Here is an 11134-nt window from a genome sequence, read left to right as displayed (position 1 = left end):
AAAAATACTCACACTGTTACTTCGCATACATAACATACACTTTATTCATGGCGAATTTCTGCAAAGTAGTCTGAACACATTTCAAACACAAAAATGAACAACCGGTCGCTGTGGCTACGCCACCTGACGGAATGTCACAACTACACGACAATGCAAATTTTACTTCTAATGCTTTCTAGACGTCCACGAGGCATCTACCTTGCGTGCATAATGCAAATTATTGCACTCTAGTGCCGAATTTCGGCGAAAAAAAATGCCAAAAAAAGACCTTTTCTAGATGCGGACGCTTACTGTTGTACACCTCCTATAATGGGGAACCGGCAGAACTAATCCGCTGAGTGGCGCTGATAGGCAAGTGAGTCTTGACTTTTGACATTGTGATGTGCGCACGTACAGAAGCACTGTATTTACAATCAGACATACGCTATTAATATATCAGTTATACCAGCTAAACATGCCAGCATATAACTATTTTACTATCAAAACATTAAAGGAAGAACTGAAGAAGCATGACGCTAAGATTTTAGGACAAGACAATCAGGACCAAGCCCAGACTGATAGTCTCAGTGAGACTAGGCCGACTCGCTAGGCAACTTACGTAACACGTTGTTTACTCGTCGTAACACGTTGTTAACTCGGCATTAGTTTTAAATATAGCCATGTGATAAGTCGAGTTATTACTACTTATTACTATTAGTATTACTACCATTATTTCTATTTTATATTATTATTTCTATTTTATTATTTATTATCAGTTACTCGAGTTATATAATGATGTTGTCTTACGTACCTAGTATAATTACGTGCAAACTATTATCAAAATCTATCAACAAGCTAATAGTAATACCATGTTATTGTATCAATTTAACTTGGCTGTGTAGTAATGTCATGTTTTTGCTTCTTCAAAGATCTTGAGTTGTTGTAAATTGTCCATGTAATTTGCAGGTCTTCAACTTAAATTTATCAACTATACTTCTCGACCACCACCGCTGTCGACTAATAAAACTGTTGTTAACCTTTATATAACAAATTGTGATAAATAAACATTTTGAATTGAATTGAATTGAATTATTATAAAAATGTGAAAACAAAATGTCAAAGGATGCAACTTGCAATTTTAATAAATTAGTAATAGTAATAGTAACACGTACACTTGAGGCTCGAGTTGCCTAGTTTGCAACTTTTTTGTAACTTTAGTAGTTTTGTAGCAAAATCATCGTAAACACACGTAACTAGCCATTATAGAAAATGACTTGTTTACTAACGCATTGTGCTCAGATCTAAGGCAAGCATACGTAATCAGCACATAATAATATCTATGCTATCATAATTAATAGTAGGGGTGCACCGGATCCAACTTTTTATGTTCTGGCTGGAAACGGAACTCTGAAAAATTGGGGATTTGGCCGGATAGTTCCGGTGCACCCCTAATAAATAGGTTGAAATTTTACAAGAAAAACCAGCAACGCGCCACCCCACTACAAGCAGAATACTCCATGGATCTGCCGAACTACGACAGAATCTGATTTATGGATATTCATGCTGGAATGTTAGCTGACATACCAGAAGAGAAAATTACAGCATATTTGCTTCTCCTTAACAAATTGCTAGAGAACAAATACAAAGACCTTTAACGTCAAATGCAGGTGGTGTAACCTTTCCAAATATCAAACCATTATACACAATTATCATGCGTGACAAATTGCAATAGTTCGTAGGTTTGTTGCGACAGTAAATGGAATTATACCAGCTAATACGTACAAGCATCAGCGTAAGCTGCGGCAATCACTGGCTCACATACAACTTCTTTCCTAGAACCATGAGAAGCTGGAAGCCTCAATCTCTGGAACACGTTACTGTCTAGATGTAAAAATGTTCTATTCTAATCTCTGCGTAGGGGTAGATCAGATTATAAATGTATCTAGATGGTGGGAAAAGATAGCAGGAGGCCCTTAGATGCCTTTTACATCTCTGCCCAATATACGGAAACTATTTTCTCTCAGGAAACGTACGCAGAAAAAATTTCCCATATTACTATATTATTGTACCAGTTATTGACCATATTACTGTACCCTACCTTGAAAAATTCAATGATGGGTTGAGACAAAATCATGATGATTTTTGCATTACTGTACCCTTGTTGACGTCTCGCGGTACCGCGAGAAAGTGCGAGACATGACAGCGAAAATCAACAAGAGAACGCAAAATTGTAATTGTGCATGATTTTGTCTTTGCATGCGGTTCTAAGACATTTTATTGTTATTTCAAACAATTACTGTTACTCAAGCAACAACGGTAGGCATCATGAGAGTGAGGATAAACACTAAAAAACGCTGAAAACAACTCGCAATGATCGCTTTAAGTCGAAAAAAATTAGACTCACGGAAGTGGAAATCCGCATAAGTCTAAGCTTTTCCTCCAGTCCTGTGAGGCAGGGGAAGTTATCCGGGGTCTATATTTTCTGTCCGCAGGAAAGCAGACGACCGTGAGAGGAACTTGCATTAGGGAGGAAAGTGAGAGAGGAAACTGCATCGAGGAGAATTAGATCTCTCGTCCACCGCCCGCTCGATGGAACCTTCTCCTCTTCCTTCTGCTTCTTCTTCTTCTCTGAAACCGTACGCGTGTGACACGTGCGGGTACCGATGCTCCCAGAGTCGGCGGTTGCAGGCGCACGCGCGCACGCACACGGGAAAGAAATCGTACGCGTGCGATGTATGCGGTTACACCTGCACCACCTCCAGCGATCTCAGGAAGCACTTTCGCACGCACACGGGAGAGAAACCGTACGCGTGTGACACGTGCGGGTACCGATGCTCCCAGAATCAGCGGTTGCAGGCGCACGTGCGCACGCACACGGGAAAGAAACCGTATGCGTGCGATGTATGCGAGTACAGGTGTTCTCAGCTGAAACATCTCCAGAGACACGCGCGCATGCACAGGGGAGAGAAACCGTACGCGTGCGACATATGCGGCTCCGCCTACACCACCTCCGACAGCCTCAAGAAGCACGTTCGCACACACATGGGCCAGAAACCCTACGCGTGCGATGTATGTGAGTACAGGTGTTCTCAGCTGGGGAATCTCCAGATCCACGCGCGCACGCACACGGGAGAGAAACCGTACGCGTGCGATGTATGCGAGTACAGGTGTTCTCAGCTGGGGAATCTCCAGATCCACGCGCGCACGCACACGGGAGAGAAACCGTACGCGTGCGATGTATGCGAGTACATTCTTTGTTTTATAACTGAATTACTATTAAAATAAAAATATTATAGTTTCATGGTTGTTTCCGTGTTTTCATTAGTCCGGATTTCAGCACATGTACATGTACATTTAAGTTTGCGTGCAGTATTTTGATAGTCTGGGGTTCAATCTTTTATAAAAAAGTCTGAAATTGACTTCTGTTTAGAACATTCCGAAATGAGTGAATCCATGCGAGATTGTAGGAGGGACACGGCAGAAATGTCACGTTCATTAGAATATGCGTTCGACTCAAAATATCGCAATAGTCTGAATTGACCTCCGAGTATTAAAGCGATTATTGCGAGAATTTTCCAGTGTTTTCACCACTTTTATGACACCTACCGTTATTGCTTGAGTAACAGCAATTGTCTAGAGTAACAATAAAATGTCTTTAGAACCTTCGTATTCACCAAAAACTGCCAGTTTCGAACTACTGGTTTCGAACTAGTTTCGTAAACATTCGTTTTCTGTTATCTTGAACTAGGCGGAAGTGTGGATTAGCTTGTGGCGCTGTTGTACCCAAACTTGAAATCTTGCACAAACTTGGAATTTCAGCGCATCCGCAGTTTGGGCAACCAATCTTGAGATTAGGCAAAACCTAGTTTGGGCAAGGTGAGCAGGGCTTGCACAAACTTGGAATTCATAGCCTACATATGTTAATTTCATCGGTTTTCTTCAATGTGTTTGGCAAATGTGTCTTTGTTAAAATAATAAATAATTAAATGAATATATTAGATAATTTGATAACCATTAGAGAAATTCCTTCCTAGTTTGCCTCAGTTATACTCGCATATGCCACAATCGCCATTTTAAAAGTGTAGTTGAATAAGCGACTGTTTTCAGCGTGCTCAATCTTGAGATTGGGCAGCCAAACTAGGAAATCCGCAGTTTGGGCAGCACTATCACTGCGTGATCTCAAGATTGTACAAATTCCAAGTCTGGGTACAACAGCGCCACCGCTTATCTGCCATAGACAAAGCATGGCTCTCTCAAATCATGCACTTGTTTTCAATTAATCATCGACACAAATACAAGTTTACCAATTCTGCTATTAGGCATTGTCGCGACACGATAAAATGGATTGCTATTACGATGTGTTCATATCCAATTTTCTATGCTATAACTGCATAAAATCTTAGTATTTTTAATGTTGGTGTAATCAGTGATATTTTCGCTGTCAGGTGAGACTATATTCAGCTATATTTAGTTTTTCTGAGCAAAAATTTCCCACCAGTCATTTTAAGTGATGATAGGGGCGGAATCTCTACTGCTAGTACTATACCGCTAAATACTACTGCTATTACATAGGACTCGCATGGATGTGCCGTGTGTATGTTACCATAGAAACTGATCAACCGATACTGACCAACACTTGATGGTAGTATAACGAGTGTATTTTCAATGCATTTATATAGAATTGTACATAGCCATAATGCTGGCGGTTGGCGGTTAACAAGGGGCGGTATTACGAGGCTAAATTATGTACAAATTATCTGTAAACTGGCATTTTCCTGGCGATAAGTGACATTGGCGGTATTACAAGGGGCATTATAACGAGGTTTTACTGTACTTTCCACAACTTCATCCTCGGCACCAATTTCAAATAAGGCGTTAAGCCGCTGCATGTCCTCCAACTTGAGCTGCCTTTGAGTTACCCTTTGCTGTTTGCTCACACTTTCCGTCCGCACCAGAGAACTGGGTGAGCACAGATTGTTCCAAGGAAAAACGTGAGGGACAGCTGTGCATTTCAACTTCCTCAAAAGTGATGCAGTTCCTGAAAAAATAATCGCACGCACACGGGAGAGAAACCGTACGCGTGCGATGTATGCGAGTACAGGAGTTCTCATCTGGGGAATCTCCAGACCCACTTACGCACGCACACGGGAGAGAAACCGTACGCGTGCGATGTATGCGGTTACACCTGCACCACCTCCTGCGACCTGAGGAAGCACTTTCGCACGCACACGGGAGAGAAACCGTACGTGTGTGACACGTGCGGGTACCGATGCACCCAGAGTCAGGGGTTGCAGGTGCACGCGCGCACGCACACGGGAGAGAAACCTTACGCGTGCGATGTATGCGAGTACAGGTGTTCGCAGCCGGCGAGTCTCTCGCAACACATGCGCACGCAGTCGCACCGAAGAAAGGCCATGTACAATCAATCGTGAGTGATGTGATGGACGGGTTTGCGGGTTAAACAGCTAATTCGTCAGAGGTTTAACGTGTGGATACGGATGCACTCTCTCCAGTAGACTCCAGTGACGTACACTCAGGCTTGTATGAGAGAAGAAATTCTGAAAGGCGATGTGCATGCAATCAAGAGCTAATAATACCTAGAGTGTACAACGGAAAAACGGGAAAATAGTGCTATTTCACGACAACATTATTCTACTTTGCCTGCGAGTCTAGAATAATTTTATGTTATTGCATTAAGCAGAATTCTTTGCTCTCTAAAACAAGAACAACCGCTTGTCAATACGATACTCCTAGGCTGAGATATTGGCTCCTAAACCTCCCCTCCCACATGCCTTACGCCGCCTCGCATCCAGCTTATTCACCAACCTACATTGCATCTAAGGTTGCTTCGTGAGAGTTCGGTTTTTTCCGCGATAACTTTATGAATGAACGGCGTTTCGGTGACTTTCTTGGGCATCGCCTATGCCCTTATCTCCCATTATCTTTCCTAGCACGGCTAATGCATGTGGAGCCGGCAATGTTTTCTTAATTCTGCTTAATACAATACCATAAAATTATTCTAGACTCGCAGGCAAAGTAGAATAATGTTGTTGTGAAACAGCACTATTTTCCCGTTTTTTCGTTGTACACTCTAGGTATTATTAGCTCTTGATGCAATCAGGGGTGATGTGACTGACATTCTACCGATTAAACAGTTATTAAGCCAGTTCGTAGTTACGCACTGGCGCCCTATGATGTCATCGGGTCATAGGTCATTTGTACATAGCTGAAAAGTTGGATCGCGCGTTTGTTTTCTGTACTGAACCGATCGACTATCTGCCTGTGCTTTTTGTTTTTTGGATTTGTACGTGTGTGTATGATATTTATTGTGGGGTATGTTAGGTCGATATCATATGCAGTGTCAGTTCTTCTCGTTCAGTTCATTCTCGGTCATATCATTTATTTATGGATGTCTTTTTGCTCCCTGGATTTCTTAATTCTAACACAACAGAATTGCACACTCAGACATACATGTAATTAACTTGCGAAGCATATATATTGATTTATGTTTAATGCACATCTAACTACATGATGTATATGAACAAAGAGGAATGTTAACCTCTAAATACATTGTACAAGCAATGAAAATGGGGAAATTGTGTACGTGTATACTTGTATGAAACCTGCAAATGTAATAATTTACAATGTAGTAAGTTTAAAAAATAGAAATGAAGCCCCGGTGATTGTAATAATAGGTTATTACCCACTAAAAATGGTAACACAATTAAAGTTTATGCACCAGCAAATAACATTAAATTTGTACAGCTATGAAGAAATTTTCTGAGTTTTCATTCTTGTCAATGTTCAACTGAGGCTAATGTTAGGACTTCCTTTCTTTCCGACAACGGGTCCCTTGAGCTCTGTGTCTACACTCTCTAATTATGCCAACACTTAATAGTTTGAATTTATTTATTCACATACATATATAGATTGAATCAGGAGCTAATAATTACTACACATTTCACTACATTTTTATCGTACGAGTTTGATGTGAATAAACGCCACTGATAAAACGTCGCCACCTGACTCGGCGTCCCAGGTGTGTTCCTCTGCTTTGATTTCCGCTTCGACCGACCTCCTCCATGTAGTTTTCGGACGGCCTGGTATTGATATTGGTACGGCTGGTACGTATGTAGAGAATCCGTGTTGTCCGTGGAATCCGACAAGTGTGCGTGTTGTTAGAGGCGCGTAGTTCGCGATGATGCGTCGAATCAGATTAACGATCACACTTCGAATCACAATTGCATTGCATTGCATTGCATTGCATTATAATTAAAACATTTAAATATCCAAAAAAAATTTCCGGCCAACCACACCGAGACACGATCCCCTGACCTGCGTCTCGGGGGTTAAAAGACCGTGGAGGCAGCCCGCGGTTCCGCACGCGGACGCTACCAACCGAGCCAGCTAGGCAAGCGGCGAGATTCTAAGATAGGCTGCGGATCACGAGCCTACGCACCCGACTCGTCACGAACGAACGAAGCCATATATAGACTGGAACGACGTTCACGAATAAGACAAGCTCATAGGTACGATTTCTCTGCGGGCCAACATGGCAGGCAACAACATCATCTCTCTATCGCTCTCTCTCTGGGGATGAAAAAGTTTTAGCCGATTTACGGCCATTTGCCTGCGTAACTTTTCCCGTGCTACTGCGTATAGGGCCGATACCATCCGCGAGAGGGGAGGAAGGAAGCAATGGAGTTGGAGAAACAAATAGAGGTGGTGGAATGGAGAGAGAGGAGGGGTTCACTTTCCCACACGTTCTCTCGTGGATAGAGACACACCTCAATTTCATTTCATACACCTATATCTCATATTTCCTACCACCAGTCTCTTCTATCACCCATTTGTTTATACATAGTTAACTACGCTACAAACTATATCAAATACATAAACATTCCTCTTCTTCTTTCTCTTACACATTCTGAGAGGAGAAGAGAGTACACGACTCTGTGTATAGAGTCTTGTGTTGCTGTGCTTTCTATCATCATCGTCATTCACTGGCGGCCGCGTCTGGAACCCTTCTGGAACCCTCTTGATTGATTCAGCATTGATCACACAGTCCGATGGAGTGTGCTCTGATGTTGTTTACATAGTGTGGCTTTACATAGTATGTTGTTCTTTCTATATCTTACGAATTAACAGTGAATCTGATAGGACATTATCCCTGACGGTATGGGAAATTAACGAACAGCGAGTGACATAACCATTCATGGTGGAAAAGCCGACGAGTTGCCGAGTGAGAGGAAGAAGAGGAAGAGTGGAATAGTGGCATACATAGAGAAGTCGGGAAGAGGAGGAAGTTGTAGTGGAGGAGATCAGATATAAGGGTAGTAGGAGCTAAGGTAGGGTGCGCGTACGTGTGTGTGTGCGTGTGTGTGCGTGTGTGTGTGTGTGTGTGTGTGTGTGTGTGTGTGTGTGTGCGTGTGCGTGCGTGCGTGCGCCACTGGCAGAACAGGTTGCCATTCCCTTGGCAGTTATTGGTCCGTGATGAGCTTGGGCGTGATCCAACAGGCGGTCAAGTGTTCCATCTTATACGAGAATTGTCACAGTAGCGTTGTCTATAAACGAGCAGTTTTCTCAATTTTTCAGTCGTTACAGTGCCGAAATTTGCATTGCTCATGTGAGATAGATGTCCGATCGACGTTTGGAAAGCATTTAAACTTAAACTGGTTTTGTGGGAAAATTATGTAAATCTGTGGAGTGTCGTATCCATGGCGACCGCGCTGCTGCGTTTGTGAGTGAAACGGTGTCCGACACACATACTGGAATATCTCCAAAACAATCTGACAAATGTTTCGAGTGAGGATTGGACTTTGAAGCTGCAGTCATTTAGCATGAATAAAGTGTATGTGGCGTATGCGCCTATAAACTCTCTAAGTATTTTTAATTGACCTTTGTACATATAGTGCTGTTTCAGGCCTACTACTGGGTGCCTTTACTGTTGGAAAACTCTATCCTGTCTTCCGTTGTACGCTCCTTCTGCCATCGCTAACCTGCTGCGACCTGGTGACAAGCCCAAGCAACATCATTCATCAGACAAAGACGGTAGCGTTTTCGAAACTGCTGCTAACATTGGTAACAATGTAAGCAGCAGATTCGATACGGCAGTATTCGTGGATTTTTCGTAGCGTGAATGAAGCTCTTATCGTATCTCTAATCTATACAATGTGCATTAATGAAGAACATGGAAAAGAAATTAAGAACAATTTTAAGTCCTAGATGCATAGCAGCTACGTATAATATACGTGTAATTTATTGCTCTCATTGTGAAAATACCACTTTCAGCGTGCGAGCTTGGCACTCGCCCGCTCGCCAATGTCGAGTAAAAATAATATCGGGCGAGTGAAAGCTAAAGCTCACTCGCCCATGGTGGCGAGTAAAAATAATGTACGGGGATTGATGTACGGGGAGGGGGGCGGGGGGACTGCAGGATTGTTTAAAAGTCACGTTGGCCTTGGTAAATAAAATTGGCGTAACGTGGCGTTTCATTGATGGGGCAAAGCAGCCCGAGAATAAAAGTAAATTAAATGAAAATGAAAACAGGAACTTTCAGAGGAGATGAGTCTTGAATTTTTGAGAAAAGTGATCAATGAATTACATCTGTAGTTAAATCAATGGTGTTTTTTCACTATTGTTTGACAAGCATTTTTGTTTTAAAATTTGGGCGAGTACAGATTCCGTTTGGGCGAGTTAACTTATTGACTCGATCACTCGCCCAGTTCGGCGAGTGGTTTTTATTTTAAAGCTCTAACACTGCCCTTTGCTGGTAGTCTAGAGCGCAATTCTTCCGCAAATCGTTTTACAGCATGATTTCATTTCATGTCATTTCACCTAGAATTATATAATGGCATTCAGGATATACGAATATATATCTTTGTTGAGAGAAGCAACACTGAAGGTTGCCCCTGAAGATTCTGCACATTCCCAATAATGGAAATATTGCAACCGGAGAATCAGGCATGAGCTGTCCTGGTCTGTGTCCCCCGTTTACCTGGCAGCTAACGCTATGTATCATCTGGCTTAGTTCCGTTTCTGGGTGCAACCTGTAATGTATGTTGTAAAGAATAAGCGTGATACTGACCTGTAGTGTACTGACCTCCAACGCGGTTTCTCTCTCTCTCCCTCTATCTCTTGCTCGCTCGCGCTCTCTACCCCTTCCCCTCTCTCTCTCTCGATGTCTTTTTTTCATTTTCTTACTCTCTCTCTCTCTCTCCACACTCTCCCCCCCCTCTTCTCATTCTCTCTCGTCTCCCTTTCTTCCCCTTGCCCCTTTCTCACTCTCGCTGCCCCTTTCTCACTCTCGCTCTCACGCTCCTCTTCGTTTCGCATTCTTTCTCACGCTTCTCTTCGTTTCGCATTCTTTCTCAGAGTATATAGCTAAACTTACGATAGACGACGTCGCATCGTTGCGCTAGTAGTTGCTTGTATGTTTACTGCGGCGGCTGACATCGTCTCCTCCTGCCTATCCTTATTAGCTCCCAGCCACCACAGCATCTCCCACGACACGTGCGGATCGGACCTCCCGTCAAACACGTCTCTGTCGTCTCCTCGGGCGCTCTGGAAAAAGCGTGCTTATTGCAAAAGATGCGACCCCTATATACGCAATACCAACTCCCATTGTTATATATATATATATATATATTATATAGACAGATATAGATATATATATACAAACATATATTGCGCCCTGTTACTACTCACACTCCGCCACAGGCGTCGGTGAACTCTGTGCAGATAATGGTCTTCGTTAGGCAGCCACACCTGCCGGCGCACTCCGTCTCCGTAGTCGCTGTGCAAATGCACTCAGTTGGAGGAATCGTCGTCGAGCCGTCACAGGGACTACTCACTAAGATCAACAATAGATACATAACCACTGAATTACTACATACACTACATATAACACCAGGCGAACCCATGTCCCACGGAATACTTACAAACATCGACAATATCTATAACCACTGAATTACTGCATACACTACATACACCAGGCAAACCCACGTCACACGGAATACTCACTAACATCGACAATATAGATATAACCACTGAATTACTGCATACACTACATACACCAGGCGAACCCACGTCACACGGAATACTCACTAACATCGACAATATAGATATAACCACTGAATTACTACATACACTACAT

The 11134-nt window shown here is 42.7% G+C and overlaps 2 protein-coding genes and 1 long non-coding RNA gene across 3 annotated transcripts in view; 2 read left to right on the top strand and 1 right to left on the bottom strand.

Annotated features, from left to right (window-relative positions):
- LOC106816719 (zinc metalloproteinase dpy-31-like) overlaps positions 1–2505 on the top strand; it is a 23339-nt gene extending 20834 nt beyond the window's left edge. The window contains exon 5 of the mRNA XM_014821337.1: positions 2472–2505. Within this exon, the coding sequence (XP_014676823.1) occupies positions 2472–2505 (34 nt within the window). The remainder of the gene's footprint in view (positions 1–2471) is intronic.
- Positions 1–5029, top strand: part of LOC106816718 (zinc finger protein 239-like) — a 12557-nt gene extending 7528 nt beyond the window's left edge. The window contains exons 2-3 of the mRNA XM_014821336.1: positions 2472–3217; positions 4935–5029. Coding sequence (XP_014676822.1) covers positions 2569–3217; positions 4935–5029 — 744 coding nt within the window. The 5' untranslated portion in view covers positions 2472–2568. The remainder of the gene's footprint in view (positions 1–2471; positions 3218–4934) is intronic.
- A 4350-nt stretch (positions 5030–9379) lies between these two features.
- On the bottom strand, positions 9380–10851 carry LOC106816721. The gene is made up of 3 exons (XR_001394929.1): positions 10687–10851; positions 10373–10542; positions 9380–10028 (listed from the first exon to the last, which is right to left on the bottom strand). It is a non-coding gene; the product is annotated as an uncharacterized LOC106816721 (long non-coding RNA).
- Positions 10852–11134: the final 283 nt, after the last annotated feature.

The sequence above is a fragment of the Priapulus caudatus genome, unplaced genomic scaffold (assembly GCF_000485595.1).
Source record: "Priapulus caudatus unplaced genomic scaffold, Priapulus_caudatus-5.0.1 Scaffold1462, whole genome shotgun sequence".
NCBI lineage: Eukaryota > Metazoa > Priapulida > Priapulimorpha > Priapulimorphida > Priapulidae > Priapulus > Priapulus caudatus.
Note: the sequence above shows the minus strand (reverse complement) of the source record. Positions and strands in the feature narration are given on the sequence as shown.